This window comes from Leguminivora glycinivorella, chromosome 5, assembly GCF_023078275.1.
Source record: "Leguminivora glycinivorella isolate SPB_JAAS2020 chromosome 5, LegGlyc_1.1, whole genome shotgun sequence".
Taxonomy (NCBI): Eukaryota; Metazoa; Arthropoda; class Insecta; order Lepidoptera; family Tortricidae; genus Leguminivora; species Leguminivora glycinivorella.
Genome location: NC_062975.1, coordinates 21464399 through 21478785, shown reverse-complemented (window position 1 = coordinate 21478785; position 14387 = coordinate 21464399). Strand labels below are relative to the sequence as shown.

The 14387-nt window shown below is 37.6% G+C and overlaps 1 protein-coding gene across 1 annotated transcript in view; it reads right to left on the bottom strand.

Moving 5' to 3' along the window:
• The window catches only part of LOC125226596 (ionotropic receptor 40a), a 51421-nt gene extending 45136 nt beyond the window's left edge, over positions 1–6285 (bottom strand). Inside the window, exons 1-4 of the mRNA XM_048130603.1 lie at positions 6101–6285; positions 5472–5565; positions 4191–4286; positions 1706–1842 (exon numbers count right to left, since the gene is read on the bottom strand). Of these exons, the coding sequence (XP_047986560.1) occupies positions 1706–1842; positions 4191–4286; positions 5472–5565; positions 6101–6285 (512 nt within the window). The remainder of the gene's footprint in view (positions 1–1705; positions 1843–4190; positions 4287–5471; positions 5566–6100) is intronic.
• Between the last annotated feature and the right edge of the window lie 8102 nt (positions 6286–14387).

Here is a 14387-nt window from a genome sequence, read left to right as displayed (position 1 = left end):
GGACAGATGAGATCCCTTCCACCCTCTACACCCAACTTCAACAGAAACAGGAACAGAAAGTCAGAATAAAACTGATTCTATTGGGACTTCACGACCCTCAGCAATTCAAGATACCAATGCAAGGAAGAGGGGGTCTTATCTTAAAAGCTAATCAAATATGTGTATAACAATGAGCGAATTTATGGTCTTATCCTTCATTCGGGGTCTAAATTTGGAGTTTATAAAACCAAATGTGGATAGTGATTGTCCACAGTCCACACTTGTTGGTTTTATAGGAATCAGGTTTTTTATTATTTTGGAACCGACAATGCAGGCACGCTCAGTGCAGGCAACAATGCACGGACTCTAGCCGCTGCAAGAACTCATGCCTGATGATGGGTCTCCATATGACACGAAACATGTCGGCACACATACTTAGGTACGTTTATGAAACGAAAACCATTCATCCCTATTACAGTGGGTAAGATATAACAAACATGTTTTCAATACCAGAATATAGCATAGCAATTACACAAAAAATAAACGTTTTCATGGAGAAAACGAATTCTTGCTAAATAAAGTGTTTACCAGAAGTATCTACAAGTGTTTATTTACGGAGAAATTGCGACAGAAGTGCTTTTTGTAATAATTTTTAAGTAAATTTAAATTTCGGTAAAAAACCGGTTTTTGAATATATTTACCGGTAATTTACCGAACCCAAATTTGGCAAAATTACCGGGAAACCGGTAAACCGGTTTACCGGTTTGCATTCCCTAGGCTCTAGTGTCTTTAAAAATAAGAATAGCAAAAAAATCAAAACGGTCCGACACTGGTAAAAATAATAATAATCTGTGTTGAAAAAATCACTGCTCTATTTTTGAAAACCAGGCAGGAAATAGTCGAGAGCGTTTGTATGGAGAATTGACCCCTCATGTATCGACTTAAATTCGAACTGCTTTATAAATGTCAAGTCGCATAATTTCAAAATTAACTATGAATAATGGTTGCATATTGATTCTATCTGCTTACGTCATGTTTTGAGAAATAAATACTTGACGTTTCTTGCAAAATTACTGTAAATGTTAATCAGAATGCTGATGCCCGGATTTTAACATTTGCTGCATCATTGTTATGCTACAGTACGAAATTTAATGAACAACTTGTACCTCTTACTTCCTAATCATTTAGGGCCACTTGCACCAACGAAAATGGAGGAATAACCCCCCATTTTATATGGAATTTGACAGTTGACAGCCCACTAACCCTGAGTAAAGTGGTTGGTTCAAGTGGGCCTTTTAGTAGGTACAAACAAATCAGGTTATATATATATATATAATCAGTGTATTTAATAATAATTTAATTATGAATTATGTAAATATCGTTTTATTTTAAATTGTGAAGGTACTTTTTTTGCATCTTTTTATTTATATTTCCTGTTTGTATTGTGTGTGTGCTTTCCATGTTTTCACTCGCAATTGGCCCTCCGAAGCTAACACCATGCTGAGTCGGGATCATTTCGTGGCAAATATATGTATGTACAGTCAACCAATTGGAACCGTAGGCCACTGTAGAACTACGTCATAGTGACGTCATAAATCAGATTGTAAGAAATCTCCTACTGATTGTCATTTTGACATGGTTGTAGGGTGGCCTAAGGTTCCAATTGGTTGACTGTACCTGTCTTTTTATGCTATGTTCTATTTAATACTAACATGAATGTACTCACACGCCAGGCCGCGGGTTGGTGACAACAGCTACCCTCATAGCTTCGGAGAGAGTGAACAGGAATTTCTCGCTGACGGGACCGTATGACCAGTAGAACAGGTACAGGATCGTGCGGTGGATCAGGTTGTGTTCTGTTAACTAATAGAATAATGTTTTTGATTTCCAGCTTTAGGGCCGCCGCTCATGATTAGGTACGTGGTAAGTCAACTTTGATCGCCCTATTAAAAGTTGTCCTGTCCACTTTATTTTTTCCCAATTTTATGTTCACAACTAAAGGATCTTTAAAAAGCATTTACGCAATTAGGATTTAAGGAATTTAATCAGAGAAATAGGTATATTACATGGACATTTCTAAAATTCATTTCATAAAATTTCGAATCCAAAAGTGTCTAATAGTACCCTACCTATTTACAACTTTAAATGAAACAAGACGTTGTAATGGATATTATTCAATAAAGGTGCATTAGCAAAAGAGCTGTTTCTAGAAAACAATATTAATTTTTCCTCTTCTGTTTTTGATTGTTTTCTTTTTATTTAGTTTGTTTTTTTTTCTTTTCTAGTTCATTCGAGTTTGCACTTCACATATTGAAAATGTATCGAGTTAGATCTACTTATAGCATGTTATGGTTTGTAAGTAATATTCTCTTTAAGGAAACTGTAAGTCTGCAATTTAAGTGCTTTAATTTATGTCAATGTACATATATGCGACTGTTTGTTTCTTATTAAATAAAAAAAAAAAAAAAAAAATTAATAATTTATGAAATATTCTACCTATATGAGGGTAAAGTAGGTAACTTACTTTAAAATTTTATGCGAGCGAAGTTGTCGGTAATACCAATATTATATCATCCTTGGTAATAGTAATGATATTCGTATTTTTTGGAATATTACTATGCCTATTTTCGACAAACTTAATAAAATAGTACATTACGATACAAGTGCACAAAACACGAACGAGTGGCGATAAACTAAAACACGACCGAAGAGAGTATTTTAAATCGATACGAGTTACGAATTTCCTTTTTGCACGTGTATCGTACGACGTTTTTCAGTACAGATGAGCCTCCGAAGTTTTGACCTCGCATATAATGAACCACTTCTCGCACTAGTGCGTAAAAAAAAACCATCTGTACTGAAAAAGTTAATTACACCTCGTCGCATAATTTGTTTCCGTAACTTTTGAATAACTCAAAATCTCTTATCTACCTACGGAACCTAATTTGAACATTTTCAATTTTGATTGATCAATGATTTCAATTCGACTTTCTTTTATAAATCAGACATATTTATTTCGACGTCCACGAGCTTACGATTAAGGCTAATACACCTTCATTAATATAATATAAATTATAGCTTTAGTAAATTTAATTGCGTTTCGAATATTTAATTTTCTTGTCCGTTTAATTTTGTAGCTGATCTTTTCTCAATTCTAACGTTCTTGATTTAAATTTAATTCTTAAGGTACGTGGGAGTTACCGGCTAATTATAATTTACGTATATTTTTAAATTTAAATAGCGCACGACAGTTCTAAATAACATGATTCAAATTAATATAATAATAGATTAGTCTAAATCTAATTATCAGAGCAATTAATAGTTATTATTGGTATACAGAGTGGGGCCTGTAACAAAGGCGAAGAATTGAACTCTAGGCTATTCTCCTTTAACTGATCAACATTTGTTCGGCGACTTTTAAATATAACTTGTATTTTGATTTTTATTACCCTTGAAAGTTTTTTCTAAGAGGTAATGTATTGCGAATTCTGTTAAGTCTAAAGTGTGACAGACAACGTCAATGACAACAATAATGGCGTACATTGAAGCTAATATTTATTTTGTATGAAAAATTAAAAATTTAAAGACTTCATAATTTTTAAAAGTCACTGAACAAATGTTGATCAGTATAAGGAGAATAGCCTACAGTTCAATTCTTCGCCTTTGTTACAGGCCCCACTCTGTATAATAATTTATTAAAATCGAATGAATATTCTGATTTCAGTGTTTGATATGGCTTAACTACTTATTAAAGAATTTTTTACCCGTACAGCAATATTGTCGTAACATGAGTTATCTTCGTTTGTACGAACCTGTATTTTGATTATTCGATCGTGTTAAGAAAACACCCAGTTTATTACTAATATAAACTCTCAACTTCTCTGTTTTGCCTAAAGGCTGACGGGTAGAGAATGCTGGTTATGGCATTAAGTTCGCCTCTTGGTTGGACATTGTGTTTCTTTGTTCAATAAAGATTAAATCTTAATATATAAAAGAAGAAACTGACTGACTGACATATCAACGCAGAGCCGAAACCGCTGGTCCTAGAGATTCAAAATTTGGCACGTAGGTTCCTTATACGGTGCACTAAGAATGGAATTTTCAAAATTCACATCTTAAGGGGGTGAAATGGGGGTCCAAAGTTGCTAATAGTACGCGGGCGAAGCCGCGGGAAAAAGCTAGTAAATAAATAATATTAATTGATTACAAACCTCAGACAAAATTGCTTCACATTCATAGGGCTCGCAGAGTATTAGGCTCGTTCTTTCGTCAGAGACGTCCAGAGCTTCTTTCACGAAAGCGTAATACTGTAAATAATAAATAATATACAGGGTGGAAAAATCGAATGCCACATGGATGGCAACTACCTTAAATATTGTAAATAGCACATTTTGTGTAAGGGAGACTTTCCTTTGTTTTTAAAAACAATAAATTCTGAATTTAAGGATTTATGAAAAATCGCTTGCCTCAGTCGGGACTCAAACCGGTCAAATGTGACAAAAAATAACGTGCTGTATTTTATGATGCAGATTGAAAGGGTTACTGGTAAGCTTAATTTTTCTCTAAATAACAAATAAAATACAATCAGAATAACGGAAGGCCATGAAAATTTCTTCTTAATTGCGGTGCATTTCACGTGACGGGTGAGATCAAAAAGGTAATTGTTAGTTTTCATGGCCTTCCGTTATTCTCATTGTATTTGTTATTTAGAGAAAAATGAACCTTACCAATAACCCTTTCAATCTGCATCATAAAATACGGCACGTTATTTTTTGTCACATTTGACCGGTTCGAGTCTCGACTGAGGCAAGCGATTTTTCATAAATCCTTAAATGCATAATTTATTGTTTTTTAAAAACAAAGGAAAGCTTCCCTTACACAAAATGTGCTATTTTCAATATTTAAGGTAGTTGCCATCCATGTGGCATTCGATTTTTCCACCCTGTATACGATTATTAGGGCCAATTTAGACGGTTCGAGAACTCGCGTGCGAGTTTTATTACATTGCGGTATTTGATGGCTCTGAAAAATTGTATGTAACCTCAACAGGCCTCTGAAAAATTGTATCTAACCTCAAAAGCACTGGTGGCCTATCGGTAAGAGCGTGCGACTTTCGATCCGGAGGTCGTGGGTTCGAACCCCGGCTCGTACCAATGAGTTTTTCGGAACTTATGTGCGAAATTATTTCAAATAATTTGATTTGCCAGTAGCTTTTCGGTGAAGGAAAACATCGTGAGGAAACCGGACTAACTCCAATGGAATTACTATGAAATACTGAGGAGTCAATTTACTTTATATATTTCTCTTTGACTTATTAAATATAAATTACCTTTATACATAACAAATCCATATTTTTCTTCTAATTGTGAGCTGCTTTATTTTGTGCAAGTCTCACTGTCGGACGGCATTTTTTTTTCAGGAAGTTGACTATGTATGTAAGTACTAGCAGTGTTAGTTTCTGAGTTGATATTAATAAGAATTAAATAAATTACCTTTTCTTTATTCTCTTTTGTCGTGATATCTAAGTTGACAACTTGTACCGAGTGTGCGCTTAGCAAGCAGAAAAGTTCGTACATGTCTTCGGCACTGTAACATTAAAGTAAATATTTTATTTCTCAATGAGGTACCTCCGTTTTGGGTTAAACAGCTACGTAATTTTATGTCACTATTTAACTTCTGTAACAATCAAAGATTTTACCAAAATAATCACATCCCTTACTAATCCTTAAGGCTCTTGCAGAAATTATGTGATCTTTTATGGGAGCCTCCTTCTGTCTCTGTCTAACATCTTTCGTCTCTGTTAGGTACTTATAAAATGCAACAAAATGATCACAAAATTACCTTAAATTCGTAGAATTCCCTCGCTCAACAGCCATTGTTCTAATCCTGCTCTAATTAGAACGATGGCTGTACATTGTGTTCTAGTCTGATGACGATGGTCCTTTGCTATATCTTAAACAGCCTCCGCGAAATCCCCGGGGAGTCGGTCTATACTGCCTGACATTATGTCTCGGATGTCGAAGAAATAGTGGTAGACACGTAGACACGTGACAACTGTTCTTATCTAACATCTTTCGTCTCTGCTACTTTTAAAAATGCAACAAAATGATCACAAAATTACCTTAAATTCGTAGAGTTTCCGCGTACAACAGTCATCGTTCTAGTGGGCAGTCCCTCCGCTATATCTTTAATAGCCGCAGCGAAGTCCCCGGGGAGTCGGTCCATAGTGCCCGACATTATGTCTCTGATGTCGAAGAAACAGTTCCCCGAACAGAAAGTTAGGAGGAAGACGAATGCGCGATTCATTTTCTGTGATTAACGGGAAAAGTTTGGTGATTTTTAGGTTGTAACGCTTTGTGTTAGTTTGGGAACTATTTTGTTAATTGTCTCGGAGTTCTATTGAGTTATATGTATATCGATAATCATAACTCAATAGCGATATGCTCAAAGAAAATATTTTAGAAAATTACTAACGTTACTTTTCAATTGACTACACATTCGTATAGTGCAGCAGAGATGCTCCGAAAAATCATCACAAAGCGGTTTGATCACGGTTTGATTCAAAAGTGACGTTTCTTGAATAAAAAAGTAACTTTTGACAATGACATATCCGATCCATATCGCATTTAGAACACACTTTTTAACGTATATTATAGTTTGAATGAGACTGTAACTATATCCTTGTAGATATACTTTAATGTTCGATTAGCTTTATTTACAATGATGAGTTGAGAGTTGAGACTTCTCATATCATAAGAAACTTTACGATACAGTAACCGCTTACCATAATATGGTCTAGTCGCTTGCTTGACAACAAAGTGTCTTAAAAACTAAATATTGTGTTAGAGAAAATATTCCAAGCAAAGTTATGACAAAAAAATCCCAACTATGCGCGAAAATGTCGCGAATCTAATAAAACGTTTCCTATTATACGAAAGCTAAAGAAATATTGTTAGTTAGCGAAATTGTTGAGATAAACGATGTCAGGATAACGAGAATAACTTTTTGTAGTAAACTTGCTACGGTCGAAGTTATTATGAAGTAGACGACCATCGCTTTTATACTACACCGTGTTACTGAATTATATAAGACTGGACGTAGATTGGAATACGTGAGAAAGTATATTTCAAGTGTTTCTGCCCATTATGTAGGTACAGTCAACCAATTGGAACCCTAAGCCACTCTACAACCATGTCAAAATGACAAGCAGCAAGAGATTTCTTACAATCTGATTTATAAAGTCACTATGACATAGTTCTACAGTGGCGTAAGGTTCCAATAAGGAACTTGACTGTAGTTAAAATAAAATATTTTATACCAAAAACATGGCCAGAAGTTAGTTTTAAGTCCTATTTCCATTTAATAAGTCAGGTAGAAATATATAAAGTAACTGAGTTGACCGTGACGTCACTCAATTCGATTTCATATAAATTCCATATAAGCAAGTCGTTAAAATTCGTTTTGACAGTTCTGAAAAAGAAGCTGATTTGACTAGGAGGCAAGTTGCCTATTGGTTGTTTGTACATTCTTTTGATAAGGCAATTTTCAAAGTAGCTTAGAAAGCAAGATAATTTTTAGAATCGTTGGAAACTACTGAACTTAAAAGTAGAGTAAACAAGATTCTCTTATTAGCGATGCAGTACCTTTGGTATTTTCACTTTGAAACGTATATACGCGTTGATTAAAGTCGGCTTCATTTGGTATAGTTACCACAAGCAGAGTTTCCAAAAAGCTTGGCGCGTTTTTCAAAATAACACACACATTGACGATTACTAAAATATCATAACTATGTACAGTCTATTGATTTAAACTAACACGATCTTCACTCATATTATTAAATTAAAACGGGACTTAGTCGCGTAAAACTTACGTTTTATATGCAAATAACCAAACGCACCATAGCGGAAAGGGTCAAAGAACATATCGCGGCGGTCAAAAAACGACAAATAAATAAGTCTGCGGTTGCCGAGCATTTGCTAGAGTCAGGACCGAACCACTGGATTGAACTGCATAATCCCAAAGTCCTTTCAACTGAACGTCTTTACTATAGCAGGAAAGTACGTGAAGCGATTGAAATCAGGAAACATCGTAATTTCAATCAAAATGAGGGGCAAGGGATTTCATCTTCGTGGAATCCAGTGATTAGCAAGTGTAAACGTGAGAAAACTTCCCGTCTCATACCATCGGATGTCGTGAGTGTTGTATGTAGGCAGAGTGGCAACCCTAGCGTAAAAGTGACTGATGACAATCAAGTGCGGGTAGTTCGAAAAACTCGTACAGCTAGAAGATGTTGATACAACTCCCAGCCAGTCTACCCGTGACCACGGACGTAATGTCATGTCCGAAACGTCGGGTTAAATATAAAACGTAAGTTTTACGCGATTAAGTCCCGTTTTAATTTAATAATATGAGTGAAGATCGTGTTAGTTTAAATCAATATATTGTAAACCGGTACGGGCCGGAGATAGCAATAAAACTCAAACGTCTAGGATGGTTGCGGAAAAAACGAGTGCGTGTAACAACATCGTTGTCATTTTTAATTAAGTGTCGCGATTCGAACTTATTGCCTACGTGCGTAAGACTTAAACCGCGTAGGGATATACCGTTTTCTGCAAACATTCTAAGGGCTGCTAGTATCCGTCTATTGAAACAGCAAATAAGGAACAATTACGCTGAGTTAGATAGAGTGCAGTGCGAATTATACGGGTTGCATAGCGAGTGTAGTGCAGTGTTATCGTGTAGTGATTTTAATGTGTGGGATCGGATAACCTTCGAACAAGCGGACCGTATTTATTATTATCGTACTAAGGTACATGATAGGAAGTATGAGAAGCTGATGTATCGATATGGAAATAACGAGACTGCGGGTGGAAATAACAATACTAATCCCACCTCCACGGTAATAAACTTATCAACCACTCCTTTAGAAAAAGTGACCGTCGGTATATTGGAAAAAGGGTTGAATTTCGCTATGACACCTAAGCGGATTCCATATGAGGCCGTGATCTGTAGTGTTGAAGAGGCAATATCACGTAACAAGGTTCCGTCTAGGGATGCGGAGGTACTTAGACAGGATGTTGCGGTTATTTTGCGGAAGGCGACATTACCCAAGAGTAACGTGACTACGGAAGAACGGTTAGCTCTGAAGAACCTGAGAGCGAATGAGAATATCCTGGTTCTAAAGGCGGATAAAGGGAACGCCACGGTGGTCATGGACTCGACAGATTACGACGACAAAATTCGGCTTTTACTGAATGATACGAATGTGTATAAGCCCGTTTCATATGACCCTACTGCCAGAGTTACGCGCCGGATAAGGGCTGTCATTAGGGACTACAGGGAGTTGTTCCAGGATGATGTCTTTGACCGTTTACACAGGCCTAGAATAGTGCAATCGCCGAAATTGTATGGGCTGCCGAAGGTACACAAAGCTAACGTGCCCTTGCGACCAATCGTAAGTCAAATCGCCTCACCTACTTACGACCTGGCAAAGCATGTAGCATCGGTGTTGCAGCCGCTTGTGGGTAAAACGTCGTCCTTTGTGAAAGACTCTCGTCACTTTGTGGACATTCTGAAGGATGTTAAGCTGGAACCAGATGACATAATGGTGAGTTTTGATGTCGAGTCGCTTTTCACCAATGTTCCAGTTAAGGAATGTCTTGAGGTAGTTAGGACAAGGCTAGCTGACAATGAGATACTGGAGTCGGTCATGGTGTTATTGCGAAACTGTCTAGAAGGGAGCTACTTTTTATATCGACAAAAGCATTATCTCCAGATTGACGGAGTTGCTATGGGCAGCCCGGTGGCGCCGGTTTTAGCAAATATCTGGATGGAGCATTTTGAGGCAAACATAGACCTGCAACCATGGGCAGTGAAGTTATGGAAGCGGTATGTCGATGATGTCTTTTGTATCATGAAGGGTGGCAAGCAAGAAGTTGAGCATTTACTCCAGTATCTCAATTCCATTCATCAGAAGGTGAAATTTACGTATGAATTGGAATCAGATCGAAGTTTGCCTTTTCTGGACATAAAAGTGATAGGTCGGATGGATGGATCCTTGGCGCACACTGTCTACAGGAAGCCTACTCACACAGATAGATACCTCAATGCTCAGTCTCACCACCACCCTCGTCACCTACTGTCCGTCGTTAATTCCCTAAAGAACAGAGCACATGACCTTTGTGACCCTGAATTTTTAGAGAGTGAGATGTCACACATTCAGGAGGTTCTTAGAAAGAATGGGTACAGGGTGGATTGTCGGCAACCAAGACGAAAGCCTGCGAAGAAGCATCCGAATGTTGCAAGACGACCGGCATTTATGCCCTATGTCAAGGGAGTGACAGACAAGGTTGGTACCATACTAAAGAAGTATTCGATACAGACTGTGTACATGCCGTTGTCGAAGGTGGCGGGGCAACTAAGGTCAGCAAAGGATGTTATTCCATATCAGACGCCAGGCGTTTATAAGATTGACTGTAGCTGTGGTAGTTCTTATATTGGAGAAACCAAACGCACCATAGCGGAAAGGGTCAAAGAACATATCGCGGCGGTCAAAAAACGACAAATAAATAAGTCTGCGGTTGCCGAGCATTTGCTAGAGTCAGGACCGAACCACTGGATTGAACTGCATAATCCCAAAGTCCTTTCAACTGAACGTCTTTACTATAGCAGGAAAGTACGTGAAGCGATTGAAATCAGGAAACATCGTAATTTCAATCAAAATGAGGGGCAAGGGATTTCATCTTCGTGGAATCCAGTGATTAGCAAGTGTAAACGTGAGAAAACTTCCCGTCTCATACCATCGGATGTCGTGAGTGTTGTATGTAGGCAGAGTGGCAACCCTAGCGTAAAAGTGACTGATGACAATCAAGTGCGGGTAGTTCGAAAAACTCGTACAGCTAGAAGATGTTGATACAACTCCCAGCCAGTCTACCCGTGACCACGGACGTAATGTCATGTCCGAAACGTCGGGTTAAATATAAAACGTAAGTTTTACGCGATTAAGTCCCGTTTTAATTTAATAATATGTACAGTCAACAAATCGGAACCCTAGGCTACTCTACAACCATGTCAAAGTGATAAGCAGTGAGAGATTTCTTACAATATGATTTATAACGTCACTATGATACAGTTCTACAGCGGCCTAGGGTTCCAATTGGTTGACTGTATTACGTTGCATTCCTATTCAGGATGAAATTTACACTACAAGTTTAGTAGCGTATATACTTACATACGTAATCACGCCTGTATCCCATAAAGTGGTAGGCAGAGCACATGAAATGATGATGATTATGTCTAGTAGTGTAAGTGTTGTCAAAGTACCAAGAATCGAACCCACACTAGCTTTAGAAGGGTCAAATGGACTGTCCAGTCTGCACACCAACCCTGTGTGACGTGTGACGCGATAATGGCAGTCTAAAGGTCCCGCTCGACTAAAGCTTGAGAGCTTTGCCGTGTAACACCCTAACACCTTGGCAAGGGTCGCCCATGGACCCTTTTACTTCGAAAATGATCAATTTGAGTCATTTGATTTGGGGTGACGTTTGACAGTTGTATCCTGGATTAAGTAGGCTCTTTATAAGGGTTTGAGTGATTCAGACGTTGTGGCTTTAGAGTCACTATTAGTATTTATGCAAGTTCAGAAGTTGAATCGCAACCCTGGTTCATATTATTATTTTTGTGTTTTATCTGTAGCACGTTTATACTGTTTAATATATTATAAGCTTTTGCCCGCGGCTTCGTTTGCGTTAGAAAGAGACAAAAAGTAGCCTATGTCACTCTCCATCCCTTCAACTATTTCCCCTTAAAAAATCACGTCTATTCGTCGCTCTGTTTTGCCGTGAAAGACGAACAAACAAACAGACATACACACTTTCCCATTAATAATATTAGTATGGATTAAGTATAATAATTATTTAGTTTATCAGGAGAGAAAAGGCATGGAATTCAAATTTTATGGGAGGTCAAATCTTATCTCTAAATTCTGTTTTTTTACTAGGCACTGAAAAAGTCACACTCACTTTTTCAGTAGGTAATAAAAATAAAATAAAAAATTATAAATGGGCTTACTAGACGTGGCCTACGATGGAGTGAGCTCGCCCAGAAGATTCCTGTTCACTCTTGATTTGAAGGTTGCCGGGTTCTATGAGCTCGGAAATATAGCCGCCGACAAGGTGTGTGTTTACTTGTTTAGTGTCTTTTTTAAATTTTTGAACAAAATCGAATAATATTAAAAAAAAAGCGAGGCACAGCCCTTAATAGCCACTGGGGTTTTGACTTGAAAGCTGTCAATCCATCCGCCAGGAATTATTAATAACATGTCGAACTATAACGGAAAATGAAGTATATCGTGTAGGGTTGACCCCGCTCGACCGTAAGTAGGATATTTCCCACTAACACTACCTTTATGTAGTTACCATGTGCTGCAGACCGGTAGAATTTTTAAATGCATAGATGAATTGTCCAAGGGCCTAGTTAAAGACTAAAAAGTTTTGTCTTGATAACGTGTAAAGCAGAAGTAAAAGAAAACGATATCTGGCAGGCAAGCATGGCCACGCGATAAATAGTGCGATAGGGACGGCCTGATATTTTATCATTTATCCCGCGACCATACTTGCCTGGCAGATGTGAGATCGTATATATGCTTATATGGTGTCTGTGGATCCTTGGCAGGCCGGAAAAAGTTGAGAAGATGGAACTAAACCCAAAACAGACCATTCAGGGCCACTTGCACCACCCGCTTAATTCAAGGTTAGTGGGCTGTCAACTGTTAATTTCCATATAAAATGGTGGGTTAACCTTGAAATAACCTCCTTGTTACCTATATATTCTGTACAAGAAAAGTTAGGTAGTATAAGGTGTTTTTTTTTAGACCAACGCCATTATGCGTAATGCCCTAAAGCGTATTTACAATGCATTGTTACCACCTACCAAGCCAAATAGTTTTAGATAATACGGAAGCGGTTCGTGCAGCACGATGTAGCAAGGGGACTTATGCATTCTTAATGTGTTTAAGCAGAGTTCCTGCAAGCGAAACAGGAACACTTTAGTTGGCAGCATCAAATAACTGGTTACCTTCGATAGTGTTGAAAGCCACAACAGTCTGGTGGATGGGAGTAGACAGTTTGAGCGCTTGTCGCAAGTCATACCCTTTAAGCGTTTGAACGCTTTTCCTCTTGTGTCAAAAAATAGCGAAGACGCTAGAATGTCGACTGGTGAAGAGCTGTGAGAAAGATTTCTAGTTCATTTATCATCCTCAGCTAACATTGTTCTTGAACGGAGAAAAACTGTTTTTAAGAATAAACTTAAAAAGCATCTCTTGGACATCCTATGAGATGGTCATTACTTTCTTCTGGATCGTCCAAGAGATTTTTATTGTTTAGATTAGATAGATAGCGATGTTATTTTTCTGTTATATTAGAGAGAATTTAGTCGACAGTCAAACTTTATAAATAGTATGGTGGAGCTATATTCAATAAATAAATAAATAAATAATAAATGTGTTACGTACGAACACGGCGCGCATACATAAATATGTACATACAGCGCCGCGTAAATTTGTTAGGAGATAATTACTGGTACTAAAGAGCTGGTGCTTTCTTTTCACAAGCGAATGGCGCCAGTGTTCTTGATAAAACGCCTCATGGGCTTATTCTAGAAGTTATTAAGTCGCTAGATTTAATATGAAAATGGTCTAATAAATAGGTGAATAATTTATTGGTCGCTGTATCTAGTCGCTTGTGCTGCCACTCAAGATATGAGCCGCCGGGTGACACCTTTGGGAGTGCGATTGGATTTCCTTACACGGGCTCTAATGGAACTCGTACTATTTGTGCATCGCTTGTAGACAAACTTGCACATTCGGAAGTTGTACATATTGTGGAATTACCCTAAGAGACTATTAAGCATAAATTAAGAAAAGCTGTTCTAGCTAAGAGTACCATAGTTGACAAACCCTATCGTATCGTAATACAAGTTGCTTTTAAAAGTCGCTGAACAAATGTTGTTGAGTTTAAGGACTACCTATAGCCTACAGTATAATTTTTTGCTTTTGTTACAGGCCCCACCCTGTATATGTGGTAATCACACTTGCTACTTAACTGTAGGTTGCAAATATCTAAATGCTAAAAGGGAATTGTACCTTTTGCTATACTTAACTGTAGGTTGCAAATATCTAAATGCTAAAAGGGAATTGTACCTATTTGACTACTTGTGACAACGACGATCCACATCAACAGTCTTAGAATGTCAAATAAAGCTCCAGTAACTTCACAGTCTGAAGTCCAAGTGATCCTATTTTTATAACTAAGCAATGACTTACCGAGGAGCAATTAATCAACAGCAAAGACATATGTAACCCGTATAGACAGATAAAGTCTCAGAAAAAACGTACCTCAAAGCCACAGAAA